The following is a 20,539-nucleotide window of genomic DNA, read 5'->3' on the forward strand; positions in this document are numbered from 1 at the left end:
GTACAGTCCTAAACATAGTAACGCAATGGTCCTAACCCACATCAAGTACATGTATGAGTGATTAAGGAAAAATCCAACCCAAGAGTGTAACTGTGTTCGTGCTACATATTGGTACAAAAATTCCATGTTTGCTAGAAGCAGTGCACTTTTTTTTTATATCTTAACACCCTGCAGAGTGCAATAATTTCAACATACAAATTTTTCACGTAAATTTTTTGATATTATCATCATTTTTTTTTTTTTTTTTTTTACAGTAAACAAATCCAATTCAGTTTAAGAATATCCTAAAATTGAAAATTCTGAACAACTCCAGTAAAAATGATCCCTTCACTTCTTTATGAACTCTCCCATGAACAACATGTACATGTAGTTTTAAATTTAAAGAAAAATATATGTTCATGTACACCCAATGGAGATTCGATTCTTAACTATATATTGTAACTGTACATGTGATAAATAAAAAAATTATATTCCAAGGAAATTTTGAATGCTTTCATAAACCTTTTATAAGTAAATGAAAATCACTGGTATTTTATTACTGTAATCATGTCAAAATAAACAAGAGATGTTTTTAAAATGCTTATGCCCCCTCCCTCAAATGATTGGAATATTTTTAAGTTGAAGGGGCATAACTCTATCCAAAATGGTTTAATTATACCCAAAACAGAACTTGAACTAGATATTCTCATGATAAATCTGTATACCAAATTTCATTTCAAAAGTGCAACCTCTACAAAGAAAACGAACAGAAACTGCAATTGGAATTTTTGTAAGTCCAAGGAGCATAACTCTATCAAAAGTGGCTCAATTGTACCCCAAACAGAAGTTGACCTAGTCATTTTTATGATAAATCTGTATACCAAATTTCATTTCAATATGTGTAACCTCTGCAAAGAAAATGAATAGAAACTGCAAATAATTGAATTTTTTTAAGTCCAAGGGGCATAACTCTGTCCCAAATGGCTCAATCATATCCAAAACAATAATTAATCTAGATATTCTTATGATTATTTTGATAATTCTGTTTGCCAAATTTCATTTCAATATGAGCAACGTCTGCAAAGAAAATGAATGGAAACTGCAAATAATAGGAATTTTTCTAAGTCCAAGGGGCATAACCCTGTCCAAAATGACCAAACTGTACCCTAAATAAAACTTGATCTAGATATTCTATGATAAATTTCTTTACCAAATTTCAGTTCAATATTTGCAACCTCTGCGAAGAAAATGAATGAAAACTGATGGTGGACTGACAGACAGACAGCAGCAAAGCAATATGCCCTCCCTTCTTCGAAGGGGGCATAATAATAATATTTAACCAAACCACTTAGATCTGGTAAAAATATTTAACAAACATAAAGAAAATAGCAGACCTGCTGAATCAAAACTGGACGTTCATTTAATGAACACAATAAAAAAAGTCCACAATAAGTATAAATAATTTAACATTACATAAAATGTAAATACATGTACATTTAACTCATCGCATCTTAACATTTATTTTTTGTATTTCTTTTCCCAAAATCTTGATTCTCTAAATAGGGAATATTTTCAAGTGGCCAGTTACACAAACCGTAAGTACCAGTAAGTAAAATAATGGAAGATTAAGAAAAGCTATGAATTCACTGTGAATTTGTCAATGCATGTATATAAAACTAAATCCAGAGACATCTATAAACATACACCTTAGTGGTTATAAAGTCCTACTAATTTAAATTTGATTCTAACATGGCACACTCTGCCTGCTTTGAATTCTGTCATTGTCTTCAATATGTGTACTAATCAACAGTTTTTCAAGGTTGTACTATAATTTGGATTCAATCTGACACAGAAAACTCTTCATTATTAAAAAATACTTGTATTTCTGTCCTCCAGTTTTATGAGATTGGTTCATATTAATATTTTTTATTTGCAAGCTAGAGTTGCCATTCTTCACTGCACTTAAAAGTTAGTTGTCTGAAATCAATGTTTATACATTGTATATATGGTATCTGGAATTAAGTACTGTTTTAATAATTTATACAACAATGCAGCTTGTGAATAGTGCCATTTTTTAAAACACAATATAAAAATGATTTACACCTTATGTCAAAGTTTATGTAAATATCAAATGAATAATAAAAAGGATGATATCTTAAAATATCAAAATCTTCTATAAACAACAAGCATAAAATTAATATCTAAAAGAACAATTATACATGGTATAACCTCACATATCATAAATTACTATTGCAGATGCTCTTACACATTAAATAATGCCACATTAAACTGTTATAAAAAAATAAATATTTATCAAAACATACTTAAATTATTTCAGCAATTCAATTGCTACAGTGGACACAACTCCGTAAATTTTTTGCTACAACACTGTTACAAGAAACAAAATGTCTATCGTTGCTAGTGCAGACTTCACCCTGTGAATCATGTGATCACCCATGTGATCGTGTTTGTGTGTGAGGTCACATGACAGTCATGTGATGCTACCTGGGAGACTTGGGGAAGATGGAGGTTCCCTGGTCTAGGACTTTGTTTGTGACGGACTCTATGAGGGACATGGTGATCATACAAATGGGATAAGACTGAGGAAGTTTCTTCATCACAACCGGGACTTGAACAAAATATCTGAAAAAAAAATCAATATTCAATGCATAAAAATCACAGTTAAATACATGTACCTATTCTGCTTTATCAAATGTTATGTAACAAATTCTTTTCAAAAATTTGTCAGGTCTTAATCATTAGAAAATTTTGAAATTTTAGAAATTTAGAATATCTATCAAGTTCAAATATTTTTAATTAACAGTTATTTTTTAACAGCTCTCACATATAGAACACACAAAATTATGAAAAATAATTTACTTGAATTCCTCTAGATAGTGGCTGCGTATAAAACCAGATATCTTAGGACTGTAATGTAAAAAGGTCTGCAGTACAGAAAACTGTACATAAAGCGTGACGGCTTCCTGTGGCATCAGTGCATCCTTCCGACTCGGTCCAATGAACTTCATCATCTGGTCAATTACATTCTCCACAAAAGCCTCCTGTACACAAAATAAAGTAGATTAATTTCTTATCGTCGTACATTCACATTTTAATAAACTCAGCTAAGTGATGGTGGTTTCCTTCTATACATGAGAGTTTTCTCAAAGAATTGATTGAGACTATGTTTGAAATTCGATTTAATGCAGCACAATCAGAATCTGGTTAATATTTCGACATTACTTTTTTCTTATAAGAAAGATAGTAGCCTCCCTCATATTGTGACATTTCAATCACATATTTCATGTACTCAGTAAAAAAATGTTATTCAGAAATCAACCAAAAAAAAAGCAGAGAGAGAGAGAGAGAAAGAAAAAGAGAATTGGAAGAAGAGAGAGAGAGAGAGAGAGAGAGAGAGAGTTGGGATCATACAGTCATTCTCATCTCCTCCATGGTCTTAATGACCCAGCTGATGTTGAAGAAACTGGCCTCCCGATTTCCCCAGTTGGCTTGTCGAGCCATCAGGAAGATTTCAAAGAGTGCCAACAGGGCTGATTTACGGAACTCATCTATCTGCTTCTTAATCTACAAAAAATAAAAAAAAAATGTTCAGAGGCACAAATTAGGGCTGTATCAATATATCGATACATATCGATATTCAAGAAAAATATCGTATCGAAAAATTACTTCCAATAGGAGTTGGAAAAGCAGTTTTCTTCTAATTCTGCTAAAAAGATAGGAATTTTAAGCAGCAAAGATTATATTTCACTTTTTTGAATTAAAACTGATCAATAATTATAGATTTATAAAAGAAATAGCACAGTTTTTATAGTGATTATAAAATGCATAATAATTTTATTTTAACATGTTGATTTTACAGTCATTAAAAGCTTCGATTGGAAGTGTTTTATTTACTGACTATGGGGTAAGAACTTTGAAATGGGTAATAAAACACTAAATTTTTTATGAAATTCATGCATTAAATGATTAATAATCCTTTTTTGATGGACTTGTTTTAGAATCCAATATATCGCATATCGCTTTAAAAAATATACAGCCCTAGCACTGATAGGATGTTGTGTAGCAGGATTTTTTATTCATGATTCCAATGATTCTAAGTTTTATCCATAAATTTTGGGGGCATATTTTGACATTTTTCCTCACCTCTTCATCTGTGGCCTGTAGATTTTGTGTACTTTTAGAGGGGGCGGCCATTTTCTCAGGTACTTCTGGGTTACATATCAAAAGTCGAATGAGATCAAATATAGCTTTGCCCCTGGAATCAACAAAAAAAGATATGTTTATTTCAAGCCAGATCCATGAAATGGAATACACCAGAATTCTAACTTTGAATGATACACAAAATGGATATTGACATTTTACAGTGTAATATAATACAAAGTAACATCATGAGATTTTTTTTTCATCTAATTTACATGTAAAATCAAACTACATCAGCTGCTAGTATATAACATATTAGGTTTTGCTCCTGCCTTTAGCATAGATAACATTGAATGAAAACAGCAATTCCAGCTTTAGGAGTCTAAATTGTGCCGTTTTATAACTTTTATCACCTGTCAGTTTTAAGAGTCTAATTCTATCTATTAAGTAATTTACCTGTCTACTTTAAGAATTTATATTATACCTGGATAATTCACCAGTGTGTTTTAAGAATCTATATTGTAACTTGAATACTTACCTACTAGCTTTTAGAGCCTGATTTCTACCTGGATTACTTGTCTATCTGTTTTAAGAGTTTGAAATCTATCTGGATTACCTACCTACCTGTCTTAGGTATCTATATTTGACCTGGATTACCTACCTACCTACCTGTCTTAGGTATCTATATTTGACCTGGATTACCTACCTGTCTGCTTTAAGAGTCTGTATTCTGGCTGGAATAATTTCAGACTCCCTGAACATAAGACTTAGAATTTCTGTCAGAAGAATGACTAGCCTGAAATAAAAAATGGTTTGGAATTATGTATTAATTGTTTCAAGATTTTCAAGACCAGAAGTAGTACTGTAGATCACTTAATTTTCATGACACCTTATTTTCGTGTGATAGTCATTGACTCTTAATTACATGTAGCTAGACAAAATTTTCACGAATTGTGGTTATTGCTCTATATAATGTTAAGGATAAATCTATTATACTATTATACTCAAGAATTAAATTTTTGCGAGCACACTGCTTAATAACGCGTTATTTTTTTTTCTTCTGCTTTTAACCTTTCCTCATCTTTGAAGAAAAAAATTTAATTCTTATTTCTACATTAATATTTGATTTTTTTCCTATCAATAAAAAGTGATTTACAGTATACATATACTATAATTTTATTATATTCATATATACTACTTTTTAAATGATATTCTTGACATTTGTTCATAGATTGCTCATTTGCATTCATCACATCCCTTCAGCATTTACTCTACAAGTAGTTTTCACTCGATCTGTTCAAGTTGGTAATGCCCATTCTTTTCCCCCATTTTTTTATTCCGGCCACTACATTTTAACTCTGTTTTTGCTCTCCATTTCTTTTACAAAGTTTTACTATGTGTTCCTCATAGTTTGTTATTCCACAGAATGAGATTGGAGGTTAGGGGATTGAGTAAAACCCTTGTGTGTGTGTGTGTGTGGGTGTGGGTGGGGGGGGGGGGGGGAGTGAATGTAAGCATAGGCAATAGAAGTTACTTAATCTATTCCCAGATTCATTTGCTCTTTTGCAATGATCTGTGTTGCAGTGCCCTTATTCAGTATCACTTTAGACCAAGAATATATCGGGGACTGCATTAACTTCAGATTTTATTTTTAAAGACAGAATGACACTTACTCCAGTTCATCAGCTCTTTGGACTCGCCCATGTTCTGTGTTCACATTAACCGGTGATTTTGGAAGATATCGCATGGTCTGTCGTACAAGGAACAAGAACATATCTGCATTCTGAAAAAACAATTTGCACTTGATATTTTGTGACTTTTAAAAATCCTGAATAGACAGATGTGCTTTACTTGAGTTCATATTATTTAATTTTAACTTTTCCATAATATTAAAATTAGATAATTTTATTTCCTAATCTTAAAAATAAACCTGAAGATTTTAAAATTATGACAATTAATATTATGTTTAATTCATATGTGTAAATTAATGTCTTGAATTAGCTTAAGTTGTGTAATACTTAAAAGATGGAAGTAAACTACATCTTTCATCTGACTTACTTTCCAGAAGAGTTTCTTCAGGGTGAAGTTTTTCTCGGTGGCAGTTTTGAGCTCAGTGAGAAGAGAGAAGGTATCCTCCATTGTATTATCTGGATTCAGAAGATCTCGCTTCAGGGCATTAAAAAGGCCTTCCATCTTTTCTCTGTAATTAAAGAAAATAATTTAAATGAATTCTTCCTGTTGTCTATATACCTACAAGAGGAAAGTTAAATCAAAGAACACTCAATGTTCATGTAGAAATTTGAAAAAAAGTATTGATAAATTGAAGCATAATTAAAATATTTATTCATAACTATCACTGATGAACAAAATAGATATTCAGGGAATATTGATAAAATAAAGGTCAGGGAATTAATAAAAGAATGCATGTGAAGCGGAGACAAACAACAAAATGTATGAATTTTAACTTTGTGTTAAAACTCTCTTCAAGGATATATGTATTTTATACATTATACAAATAGTTAAAGCAATATAAGTAACTATATCTACATGAAAGTGTAACAATGACTTTGGGTCACAAAACTAAGAGTGACTTCATCTGACATCAAGCCTCTTAACCCCCACCCCCCATCCAAAGCTTCAAAGTAGTATATTTTGGACTTATAAGACATCAATATTTGATCTTTTATTCTTGCCCTCGTCGAGATCCTGGATGGAGAATATATACAAGTATCAATTATCATAAATTATAACAAACACCATTTCCAATGTAACTTGCAATTCTCCTTCTCTGAAAAGTAATGGAGTATGTGCTCCAGTATTAAGTACAGTCTTCACCAAATCCTGGGAGTCCAAAGCCCGGGACATGATAATATTGGAAGCGGGCATGTGGAAATTGCACACTTAAAAGCCCGAAGGGCATGTAAATTCTAAGGCCTAAGCCTCCATACTAACAAATTAAATAATATCGATAACATTAAACATGTTAAATGGACTTAAAAGTCTTTGATTTTTCATCATTAAGTGAAACACAAAATAAAAATTTTAGCGACAGTTCATTCTACTGTGATTTCCAAGGAACTTTTGCAAATTAAGGAGCCACAAAAAGTATACAGGTTGAAATTATTATTAATGGCAAGATTAATAGAAATAGATTTCGGATCATTTCCTTGGCATGAACAGGCAAATAAGAATAAAATTACTGGATAATTTTAATTCTGGGCATGTAAATATTTATTTGGGCTTGTGTAATTAGTAGTTACACCTGCCCGAAGGGCATGTACTGAAAAAAAGATTTGGTGAAGACTGAAGTACACAAGAGTGACATCACAAGTGGATTTTAATTGTTCAGGTTTTGTGTCCCAGTGATGATTCTGTGAATATAGGCCAAACTATCTGAAATAGGTTGGGGGGTTGAGGCGCTGATGGAATTTGGCTTTTAAGCAAAATGTTTAAATGTTTAAAAGAGTGACAAAAATTGCAGTACATGTGACAGTTTCTTCCACAACTTTTACATCTTGACCTGGCTGAATGAATTGCCACGCCATTGTAAAGAAGTCTGAATTATCCCTATGTTTGTGTTTATCTTATTCGGCAGATAAAAACAAACATCGATCTGTATGATGCAGACTAGATGAAAACATGAACTATACAACTTGAATTTTTTAGCCTTTATCAAGGCAAGAACAAAAACGGATTGCTGCAAAAATTGAAAGATTAACCGCTATATCGGAAAACACTAAAAAATAATTGATAAGCTGTAAGTATCGGAAGAGAATAATCACTGGTGTCCAAGGACAAAAGGATCTCATGCAGATTCAAACCTTTGTTTCCTTACTAAAATTAGGAAAAGAAACCTAACATAAATTGAAATTGCATGGATGATGAAAAAATGGAAAGCAATAGGTACCTGAGCAACTCAGGTGACTTAAACTGCTAAGCCATGGTAAAAGCAAATTTATATGGTACATAATAATTAATATCTTTATAAAATATTTTCATACGAGTTCATGAGCAATAAAAATAACATTCTCTGTATGAAATAGTATATGCCTGCACTAAATGGTACTAATCAAGCAATCATGGCCTTAATGAATTTATCATATTAAAATGTACATATTTAAGCACATTAAAAATTAAGGCTTTTTAACTAAGGCTCATGAAAAGTGCAGGTTACACACCTCTTCAAAGAACTTCTCCTGTTGTAAACAAGGAAATAAAGAGAAAGTTAAACACAAGCATATTCAAAGAAAATTGGTCTCCGCTTTCGGTGTCTTTGTGGATGGGATGCCATTTTTTGTCAAATATGAAATCCCTATTATAAATATAATATGCAATTTAAAAGTAATCACCAAAATTAAAATTTTTGAAAATTAGGTCAAACATGAAGCAAAGGTCAAGGCATCAAAAATCATAGATGCTAAGAAATATCTTGTCACAGGTAATGCACATGACAAATATGAAAGCCCAGACTCTTCTCAATCAAGGTTTAATAAGAAAAGATATCATTTTTGAAAAGTCGGTCAAAATTCAAGGCCTAGGTCACTGGGGTCAAAAGTCATAGTTTATTTACCAAAGGTAGAAAGGTCTTGTCAAATATCTATGAAAGCCCTCACTTGTAATAAATTGATATAAAATGGTTTGGTGGACATAACCTAGGCAAATACCAGTGTGCTAACAACTACATATAAATATATAGTGCTCATGAGTGGCACTTTTTTTTTTAAAAAAAGGTATATAGAGAGAATCACTTCCCAGACACCGCCTTTATAGAGAATAGAATGAAACCCGAGTACCCAATGAAGTGTTATTAATTAACAAGAGGCCCACGGGCCTTATAGGTCACCTGAGTATCGTGCAACAAATTTCAAACAATTAAAATTGGTTCGTGTTTTAAACCAGAGGCCATGAAATTCACAATTCACAATTTTGAAAGAGGCACCATATCCATTGCTTCTCAAAATTATAAACCTATCATGTTTACTCTATTTACTTAATACCCAGAGGTAGATCAGAGTAACAAAGATTTTGGCCCCACTATACCCCGTGGGTCATGATTTGAACAATTGAAAATGCACTTCCACTTTATAACCAGTTGTGCACCTCACCCCAAAGGAACCACTGACCCTGGGGCCACATGTTTCAAAATTTTGCAAATTTTATCAGAAAATGGTTGATTAATACTAAAGAGCAGATTTCAAAGCATAAATTATTTTCAGACTATGACCCCCCCCCCCCCCCCCCCCCCGACCAGGGGGCATAAAAAATAACCATTTTACTAGATGCACCTTTCTTCATCATAAATATATATACTTGGATCATTGGCATAAACCCAGGAGCAAAGGAAAAGATTTTCAAAGAATTAATGCATTTTCACTATATAATCATTAGAGCCCCACCCTAATACCAGAACCCCTGATCCTGGGGCCATAAAATCCACAATTTTGGAAGAGGCACTCTTTCTTAACATAACTATGAACTTAATTAGTTTATTTAATACCCAGAAGCAGAGAAAACGATTTTCAAAAAAATTAATGCATTTCACTATCTGATCAATAGAGCCCCGCCCTAACAACAGAACCCATGACCCTGGGGCAATAAAATTCACAATTTTGGAAGAGGCACTCTTGCTCAACATAACTATGTGTTTAGTTAGTTCATTTAATACCCAGAAGCAAAGAAGAAGATTTTCAAAGAATAAATGCATTTTCACTATATGATCAAAAGAGCCCCATCCTAACACCATAACCCCTGACCCTGGGGCCATAAAATTCACAATTTTCGTAGAGGCACTATTGCTCAACATAACTATTTACTTAGTTAGTTTACTATAACCAAGATCAGAGAAGAAGATTTTCAAAGAATAAATGCATTTTCACTAAATGATCAATAGAGCCCTGCCCTAACACTAGAACCCCTGACCCTGGGGCCATAGAATTCACAATTTTGGTAGAGGTACTCTTGCTCAACATAACTATGTACTTAGTTAGTTTACTTAATACCCTACAGCAAAGAAGAAGATTTTCAAAGAAATAATGCATTTTCACTATATAATCTATATAGCCCCGCCCTAGCACAAAAACCCCTGCCCCAGGGGCCATGAATTTCACAATTTTGGTAGAGGACTCAATGCTCATTACATTCATGCCAACAATTTGACTGCTTGATGTCCAGGAGTAAAGAAGATTTTTAAAGATTGCAATAATTTTGGTGGTTTTGGCCCCACCCCTCAGGCCCCATGGGGGCGGGGACCATAAAATTCACAATTTTTGTTCCCCTTCACCCATAAATGCTGTATACCAAATTTGGTTGAAATTGGTTCAGTGGTTTCAGAAAAGAAGCTGAAAATGTTCAAATGTTAACACACGACGGACGACGAACGATGACGACGGACAAAAACAGATAGCAATAGGTCACCTAAGTTACTCAGGTGACCTTAAAACACCTGAGGTCCAGTCTCTATACTGACAAAAGGAATTTAATGTTTTTTAATCGCCTCAAACGTGGAGAAAAAGTGTAAAACCTAATGTACCTCCAATAAAGATCTGGAAGAAGTTTTTTTCATTGTGCAGTATGTGAAATCACAGATTTTATGTAGCAAACTTCACAGTATACAGTCAGATGGAACATTAAGGATGACAGTTAAATAGTGCTTCAATAGCCACCAATGTAAAAATGACAAAAGTCTGTGAAATTTAAGGAACGTACAGCCACAATGTTCTGACACAGAATAGGTACGACAATAAAACCTACCTGTACTTAGGGATTCTGACCGCACAGAAAAATAAAATAATCAGGATAATTAAAATCTGGCATCTTAAATATACAGATGTATGATTAATTTACCATGTTTTCTGGGTACAGCTTTGCATCATTTTTTTTTTTTACAGAATTTTTACAGAATTAAATTTGCTTTCTTGCAAACGAAAGCATAGCTTGGCTGACTATTCTGTTTAAAAAGGGAATTAAATTTCCAATGTAATGCTGATTTAGCTGTGATTTTTTAATCTGTTGCATTTGATCAATATCATATTGGTTAATATGTAGAGTGACTATAAATATCATATGTTGTAAACTAAAGCACAATGTGTTCATTAATATTTCAGGATTTTTCCTTTCCAAATTTTTAAATTCAACTTAAATAACGAAATCTTTACCAATGACTTCTTAAAGTTGTAAATTAATTTGAATAAAATTTATTATTTTTAAAAATAAATCTGACTGTTCTATACATAAAAGACATGTAATGCAAACAGCTGATGATGCACTTTAAAGAAATATAAATCTTATCAGCTGATTTTTAGAACTGCATTTTGATACATGACAAGAAGTCATACACATCCTTGGCCATATCACACCACCCACCACTCGTCCAATCAATGCTCCGTCATTCCATGTTTATTCCTGCTTACATGTTAAAGTTCAACATTTAAATTTCTTATATTTCATTGACAGCTCAAGATCTTTTAAACATTTGTATTGCTGTTAGTCCCTTTAAACCATTCCTATTATTAAACTTGCCTACTGTGCAATGTACACAATTTCTCTTGAGAATTTCAAAATAATAAACATAGTATATGCACGCATATTGAAATCTATACTGACTTAGCTTATATGTTTATCTAATGATTAAACTTCAGTATTATGTAAGATTATTACGTAAAGACCATTAAATTTATAAGGATCAATTACAGACTAATAAAAATGTCAAACCTATGCTTGCATTTTATATTTTAAGCACTCATTAATTTTATTTCTAAATGCACTTTGTACTCTTTCACTCTCTCTCTCCAGCTCTCTCTTTCTCTCTCTCCTGATGATGTCATACCTTTGGACAGGACCACTTCTTATCGCACCGGATTTGAAGCTCTTTTCATAATCTAAGTCAATGTTGAGGGTGTGTTTCTACAAGAACAGAAAAAAAAAATCAATCAATCAATTTTACAAATGTAAAATTTACCATGTGTACAAATATTCTAGTTATAATATTTAACAATATTTGATAGCACTCATGCAATGATGAATAAATAATCATGAAATGAACATTGATTTGAGATAAGAAACTCAAATGAGGCAGTAAAGGTGAAAAATTACATGAGATGCATTTCATATGCAGTAAGACTGCATTATAAACACTTAATTATTTCTTTGACCATTGCAAATCTTATGTACAATTAATTTTGGCTGTAATAAATGTGTTACATGTAATTGTGTCTATAATTTTTCAGGAAATTAAAAGAAAAAATTAAATTAAATTAAAAAACCCAACAAACAAACAGTTGATCCTCTTTAATTTCCATTTAAATGTCTATATAATCTTAAGTTGAGATATATACAAGTACATGTACCTTCCTTTTATTATTATATTTTTTTTTTCATAATTATTTTGTGTCTTTCATAATTTTGTTTTCATTAAAAGACTGGCAAATGATTTTTTTTTAAAATGTCAATTAAAAATTACTGATTTTAATACTTGTGTTACTGTGTGTAAAGATTTTGGCTTAATACACTTATAAAGGAATGTACTGACTCAGTAAAAAAAATCTCTTTTGCATGAAATAAACATTATCTACCCGACACTACGCAGCTATAAATTTTATTTATTTAATGTACTCTCAAAAGTCCAAATTTCTTTCCCTAAACTAGCACATACGTCACATCAACAATTCAACAACAACATCCACTTTAGATAAGCAGTCTTTTACATCATAACAAGAGGGGGTACACTGTATATTGGATTAAGAGTGACGTAGAATTAAAATGATAATTGTTCTGAGCAATAAATTGTGTTCCACACTCCTAAATATCAAACAGGATTTACTCTATCTTGATAATAAGCATTTCAATAGAGAATTTCAAAGAGAATTGTAAAATTTAAATTTCATTCTTCTTTCCTTTAAACTCCAAATTGAACAGTCAAACAAGCCACAATTTAAACTGCTTTGAACCAACTATTATTCACTCCAAAGATAATTTCTTTACTGTGACACCATAAAATGTAATTCAGTAAAGTATCAACTTCAATATAGGTATATAAAGCAGGTCATATGGCCAACTTTTTCAAGTTGTCTCGACTTTTTTATTTGTACATGCAACTGGCTATCTGATAAACACACTTTATAAAGCTATCTTATATCTTTAATTCTTTATGACAGGTTTTCATTCACCTTGGAACTATTTCACAGAGATTTCAATATTTACAAGACAACATGATCTTCCAAGTCTCTAAGCCATTACACTAAACCATTTTCATGCTGGGAATTTCAAAAACATAAACATAAATCCTTTTTCGTGATAAATTTCCATTAGTCTTTATATAGAATTATATGACCTTCTTTACTATTTTGATCCTACATTTAGCTTAAGACAATGACATATTCTTTTCTTCCTAACCACCATCCCTCATATTACTTTCTCTGTTCCAAATCAATCAAACCACTTAATTCAACATCAGTACAAAAAAAGTCATTATTTTAATGTCTCTCCATAAAGGGCATCCCTTTGTTCACAATGACACAGTGAAATAATGCAGAGTTTATAGATAAAATGCCAACACATGGATTATTCAATATATGGATCAAATGCAGCTAGTGAAGGTAAAAAAAAAAATCCAGGATAATTAGAGAAATCAATACAAGGGCAAAAATAAATAGTGCTCCTATAAATGTCAGCTGACTGGTTGTGATAGAAACCAGTAAACATCTCCATAGCAACAGAGACACAATCTTCATTTGATCTTATTAACACAGAACTGAACATATGTGTTGTAAAAGGACAGTTAATTATATTGCTACCTGGTTGAGCTACGTGATTTAATATACGCTGACATTTCCAATACATGTATATGTATTATATATTTTGAAGCTGAGAAGGACTAAATGTAACATTGTATAGTTGATATTTATAAATGACTGATCTGTAAATTTATAATTTAGATTTTCAATGGTTCTTACAAAAATCATCATCTGACACTAAAGTAGCGGGAATTCATGATGAAACCTAAAGTACTAACAGTAAGAAAATTACTCCTGAATTTAAGAGCTCGGAATTATATTCATTCTTTAAGTACTCACACTGACCGAGTTTCTAAAGTACTGTACTTAGAATGATGATAAGGTAATTTTCCTAACATACTTCTAATTTTATGTTTTAAGTTTCTTCTATTTCATTGGCATTTCACAGTTGAAGTAAATCTGCTAATTCGATCATCCCCCCCCCCCCCCACCCACCCCAAAAAAAAAATGGCATCATTATGAGTAGGTCAGAAATAATACCCATATCTTAGGCCATCCTTAAAAAATTGTTTGTTTGGAAATTGCCTGAAGGGTTTCAGACACAGGAGGGAGGGAAGGAAATTATTTTTTTTCAAATTGAATATAAATTTTAAATTTTTTATAAAAAATCTCAGTAAACAGTAAATACATTTTCTGATTTTTTAAAAAAGTATATACCATCAACAAAAAAAAAATAATTTTACGTAGATCTGACACATATATTTCAGTGTTTTGTATGTTGCATGTAATGGGAAAAAAATTGATTAAATAAAAAAAAATCTTCCTATTTCTGGTCAAAAAAATTTTTTCAGGAGGGGGCATTTCAATGAGGCGGGAGGCAATTCCAAACAAATTTAATAATTTTATTTTGGACTTACCAATATTCTTAGGAGAGAAATCTTATGTAGGTTACTTACAATGAGGTAATTGTTCCAAGCACTGCGGATCAGCATCAGCATGGGGGATTGGAGATTTAAGAGGTAAATACTGACGGAAGTCTTTTTTCGTTCCTCCGGAGCCAGAAGTGTGTTGACTCGGATGATTGAGCTTCCGAAATCTGACACCGAAGCCATGCCAAGGTTACTAAAAAAGTAGATAGACTTTGGTAAAAATAAATATGAAAACTATGAAAGACATTATATTTTATATGTAAATTATGAACAGGAATGCTACAGAGAACCGTAGTACTGTACACATGCAGTCATATAATTCTCTGTTTTGTTACAATTAACTCAATGTTACGATTACTATAGTATTCACCCAATCTGGACTGAAGTAGTACTGGAATTTTCAAATTAAATCATGACTTTCTGATCAATATTACTTAATAATTTCAAAATACTGTACATGCTTACACATTGTACATAGATTTTTATAATGCATATTCATATCATAAACTACTTTTATTATATAGACTCAATAAAAATTAGGTAAACCTGAAAATATAATAGTTTTAAACATGTTGGCATAAAAGTCCATATCAGTGATTTTAAAATTGAAACAAAACAATTTATGAAGTTTTCAGTATGTGCCAACACATGCATCATCTCTCACTATATCAGTGCTTTCAATGGAGTGACTGAGGAAAATCCATGTCAAGTGAATAAGATGATCAAGTGACCCTAAATCCATGTCACACATCTTGACTATTCGAAAGTTAATCAAGTTTAAGGCACATATCACACAAGCATCATTTTATGCTCCCTTAGGAATGAAAATGGACAAAATCCTGGTGGTCAGGCACCAATTTATTGTATTGTAAATCAATTGAGCCAGGGAACCTGCAAGGCTAACCTGAACACATGTTTGAAAAATGGGGAAAAGTTCAGCATATATCAATATCACTTTTCTTGCAAATGGAACCATCAACTTCAAACAGGCATTTCTACCTCTGATTATCATGATTATGTTATACTGTAAAAGCACAAATATTAAATTATTTCGTTTATTTCGTTGTTAACAATATTCAACGAAATTAAATCCCACACGAAATTTTATATGACTATATATTGAATAGGGTTACTTTCAAAACAACGACATTAAATGCCCACGAAACTATTTTTGATGAGAAAACAACAAAATTTTATGCCCACGAAAATTTGTGTTTCTAGTATTAAAATGGAATTCCTTTTCTGGTACGTGTAATAAGGAATTTTCAAACATGTAGTCTCCAAATAAAATAGAATTGTTTTTTCTAGAAGTTTTATATGCTAATATTGTATCATACTGTGTACGATAATACGATTTTTCTTATTTACTTTAATTAAGAAAAAACATTTCACAGAAATCCTTCTAGCATATTTGAAGTCAAAGATTTATACATTCTAGTAGCATATAAGTGTTCGTAGTACTCCTATAAAATCTGATTAACTAACTAAAAGCAAATATATTATAGCCTGGAGATGCTACACATTGCCAATAATGTTGGTAAGCCATATCATATATTACAGTTGTATTATATCATGCATGTAAATTAATACTACGATGATAAGTACTGACATATTGTAAAAAAATAAAGACGACCTCCTAAGATATAAAGGCACCGACGTCTGATAATATTTTTGTGACAACATAAGGAAAGTGTCACAGATGTGGTCAACTAATCTGGCCATAGACAAGGGTGATTTTTTTTTTCAGGATGATTGATGGGATACTCCACAGCCTTTTAAACTAAGCAAGCATCTTGTATTATTTATGCTCTTTCTGGAGAGATTCACTCATCTCATTCCATGAAATCAAATCTGCTGCTAAATCATGAAGACAATTGCAAAGTTTGAATAGTATACCTGTATATATTTATGTTGAAACAGTGTCTTAACTTCGATCAGCAAAAGGTACATAAAGAAATTTCACTCATTAACAGTGCTTCATTAGATTTTAAAGTCAGTAACATAAAATTTATGAACCATTGAACAGACAGCTACTACGTACAAAGGTAATAAAATCTTGTTAAGACAGACACCTAGGAAGTGTTAAAACAGCAACAGCAAAATGATGAAAAAACTTGCAGAGAGATTAAAATCAACAAATCAAGTCTTGAGGGAAAAATATGGGAGGAAAGAAAAACCAGTGATTAATTAGCACAATAAATCAACAGGAATGTCAGTACGAAAGGTGGTAGAAGAGTGCTCAAACACCTGCCCAGTTACCATAGTAACCATGCAACTAGCCTACGTCTTACCTGGCACTACGCGTGCCATCAAAGTCCTGAGCGGGGGTGCCAGCCCTGGATATCCCTCGAATCGTCGTCACTGACGAACGACGGGAGTTAACTAATGGTTCCTGTACTAATGCATGTAATGATTGCATAGACCCCTTGTGTCCCTGGCTAGCAATATCAGAGGTGACATCAATATTTATCTCAGGTTTCTGAGGGGTATTAGCAGTAAAGAACACTTCATCATTTGAAGGCTTTCCATTGGTCACAACAGGTTTCTTAGTGCTATCTTTGACCATATCATCACGGCCACAAGATACGCGGGAAGATCGGAAACAATTAAGGCTAAAACAGTTACAGAGCGTGGGTTTTTCTGCTTCAACTTGATCATGAGAAGAATTATTCTGATTACTAACAACATTTAATTTATTTTCCATGGAAATAGAAGGGGCCCTTGGTTGGGGCCGTACTGACCCCGACTGACTGAGGGTGGTGTCTATAGATTCCCGGTGATCCAATGACCTTCTTTGTCCTGATCCCTCCTTGCTTTTGCTTCCTCGAGTCGAATGAAGAATGGATGTGTATGAGGCAGCGAAAACACCATCTAAGTCATCCATGTCTTCCAGTTGTCCATCTTCCATTTCTTCTTTGAGTGCCTTAAGTACACTGTCTTCCATCCCTTCACCTATTCTTTTCTTCTTTTTTAGACTACTAGTCTTAATGTCTCTACCACTGGATTTAAGTCCCTGCGACGAGCTCACAGACCCTCGGCTCTCTGGCCGACTACTGTTTATCTGTAAACTCGACGTACTTTGTGTTATGTAACCATAATCTTCAGACCAGTTACTTCCCTCTTGAATTGAAATATTTTCCAGCGGTGTTGATGCATTTGATCTATCACCATGGAGATCTGATAATGAGCCTGTCCGTGGAGATTTTTTAGATTTTCTGAGCGATCGTTTCTTTATTTGATCTGATGTCCAATGAAACACTTGTATGTGTTGAGTATTAGTCCTTTCTTCACCACTTAAGAAATCTGGAAAATCATTGACCTGAAAAAGAAATGTAATATCATCATTAAAGGATCATTTACGGGCATTATTTTTTTTTCAACAGTCAGTTCCTCTTGTTCTAAGAATGCATTACTGGTAATTCATTGAGAAGTTTTAATGACAGGACATATGAACAAAACTGTTATGATCTACATGGAAAACACTACATTAGACATGAAAAATAAAACAATTAATGCTACATTTTTTATTCATCTCTACTAAAAGTTAAAGTAATGTTTTGCTCCCTTGTCGATTCCTTCCGCAATATATCTACTTACATATATACAGTACAGTGAGGTTGCCGTTATCGAATCACTTAGTAATGTAACAAGTCGAGCGGACCCTTGTCACAAAATAAAAACTCCATTGTCAGGCATAACAAGTTTTTATTGAGGATGGCAACAATCAAACAACAACAACAAATGAGATGCTGACCATTCAGACAATCAATTGACCCCAAAAATGGGGGGGGGGGGTGAACTTGTCTTGACTATTAAATGCAGTTTATTTATACTAACTAGTATCTGCAAACAACTTCGCTCTCGAACTCAAAGTAAAATAACTTTGCGGAAATACTTGCGTTAAAATAAATAATTATGAATTCATTTTAACATGCGTCAATCCGGACAGTCCCTAAATATATCTATATTCTAAATCTGTACTAAATATCTCCAGCAATCAACTTTATTACTGCCTAACTTACAAAGACACTATGCGTAAATTATCCCGAACATATGAATATTCCTAAAATGACTTTATTTTCAGCTTAAGCAAATCCGAACAAATACTGCCAAATCCGGACAACCCATTCTGGACAAGAATAACCTATGTGAACTTAACTGTATGAACTATTCTGGACATCCGAACAAACGATCCGGACAACTATCAAAATATAATTCTGTCATAAACTATAACCAATTAACTTCTGAACTTGGAAACAACTAATAGAAATGTTCCGGTCATAAGTCCTAATTAATAACTCGAACTGTAAACAAACAAATTACTGGTCTACATGACTGGAATAATTCCTCTACTTATAATACTGTCCTGTCCGGACGCGCGAGCGAGTCTTTATAAAAATTAGCATCATCCACTACAAGATCTATCATCTTGAATACCTTAAGCTTTCTCTGAGGATTTGGTTCAAGAACTAGCAACCACAAGGGATGTAGAGTCAAGATTGAGTGTCGAGATGCTGAAATTGGGTCCTATATATAACCTTCTATCACCAATCAGCGTTTGTCCTTTTTGTCCGGAAAATAATTGACCAATCCAAACGCTGTACGGATCTATGGAAAATCCGAACAATATACAATCTCCGGACAAGCAGAATTAAAACCCTTAATAAACATTTAATGAACAATACAAGACCTTGTCCGGATTACTTTAATTACATGGACACTAAAATACGTAATTAGTTTAATAAATAAAATTATCCAAGACTACGTAGTTTTGTTATAAAAATCAAGTTTCGAATCTAGGCGCCTTCAGAAGTAGTGCGCGTAGCGATATACGCAAATACGGAAGTGCGACTTCACAACATAGTACCTAGGATAGATCGATAAAATAAGACAATAGTTCACCATAATAAGGTAAATAAGGGACAAAAATATTGGTCAGCATCATATTACAATAATTCAAGATAAAAATAATGTACAACATGGTTGAATAATGAGAAATCAGGCAGCAGAATCACAGGTGACAAGATGAGTAGTGAAGCGGTCAATCAGACGAAGGAAACGCATGTTAAAGTACACAAGAAGTTCGCGAGCGGTAAAATGACGATTTCACATAGATGTAAGTAAAAGAATACGCTGGTACTGAACACAGATCAATAACCGGTAATTATTAACAACTGTAATCTGTTAAAATGTATTATTTTACCGTATTTACGCAGAAACTTAGAGAATAAAATTTGTAAACAAACTATTGAAAATGGGGGATGTTGTCAAAACACGATCGGTAATACTGCAAGTTTTGTAAACAAAATCTGAATAAAAATAAGACATAATAAATGCTGCTTAAGCTTAATTAATAACTTTAAAGTCATGTACTATGATTATAGTGTATCTCCATTCAGAATAAATTAATTGTAAACAATACAAGAGTAAGCACATGAACAGCTGATGAAGGTCTCACATATTACACCACCCCCCACTTAAAAAATACAAAATTCTCCTGAATTTTAGAACACATAAACAAAAATTTAAGACAGTCTGATAGGTACATTCCTTTCCTTAATTTGGTCAATAATAGAATTGTATTTCTTCAATCTTTTCAGGGCGGCTGCCTCCATCATAGAAAGAAAGTCACGGTCAACATCAGATCTAGCCCCCTTGATCGCAATATCACAAAGTTTTTTGTAATTATAAAATTTTAGCTTACGGTCTACTTCGTCTTGTGGTATCATGGCTGGTTTG

The 20,539-nt window shown here is 32.7% G+C and overlaps 1 protein-coding gene across 3 annotated transcripts in view; it reads right to left on the reverse strand.

Moving 5' to 3' along the window:
- Positions 1-313: 313 nt before the first annotated feature.
- LOC134281819 (uncharacterized protein C12orf56-like) overlaps positions 314-20,539 on the reverse strand; it is a 31,771-nt gene continuing 11,545 nt past the window's right edge. The window contains exons 2-12 of one of the 3 annotated variants that reach the window (XM_062764256.1): positions 17,542-18,119; positions 14,828-14,993; positions 11,966-12,042; positions 8,319-8,336; positions 6,199-6,340; positions 5,814-5,923; positions 4,847-4,936; positions 4,144-4,255; positions 3,412-3,564; positions 2,860-3,041; positions 314-2,622 (exon numbers count right to left, since the gene is read on the reverse strand). In XM_062764256.1, coding sequence (XP_062620240.1) covers positions 2,481-2,622; positions 2,860-3,041; positions 3,412-3,564; positions 4,144-4,255; positions 4,847-4,936; positions 5,814-5,923; positions 6,199-6,340; positions 8,319-8,336; positions 11,966-12,042; positions 14,828-14,993; positions 17,542-18,119 — 1,770 coding nt within the window. In that variant the 3' untranslated portion in view covers positions 314-2,480. Of the gene's footprint in view, positions 2,623-2,859; positions 3,042-3,411; positions 3,565-4,143; positions 4,256-4,846; positions 4,937-5,813; positions 5,924-6,198; positions 6,341-8,318; positions 8,337-11,965; positions 12,043-14,827; positions 14,994-17,091; positions 18,120-20,539 lie in introns of all 3 variants that reach the window. The other 2 variants (XM_062764254.1, XM_062764255.1) reach the window with 2 other exon arrangements.

Source organism: Saccostrea cucullata, unplaced genomic scaffold, assembly GCF_032062105.1.
Source record: "Saccostrea cucullata isolate Sc308-1 unplaced genomic scaffold, CSIRO_AGI_Scuc_v1 ctg2305, whole genome shotgun sequence".
NCBI lineage: Eukaryota > Metazoa > Mollusca > Bivalvia > Ostreida > Ostreidae > Saccostrea > Saccostrea cuccullata.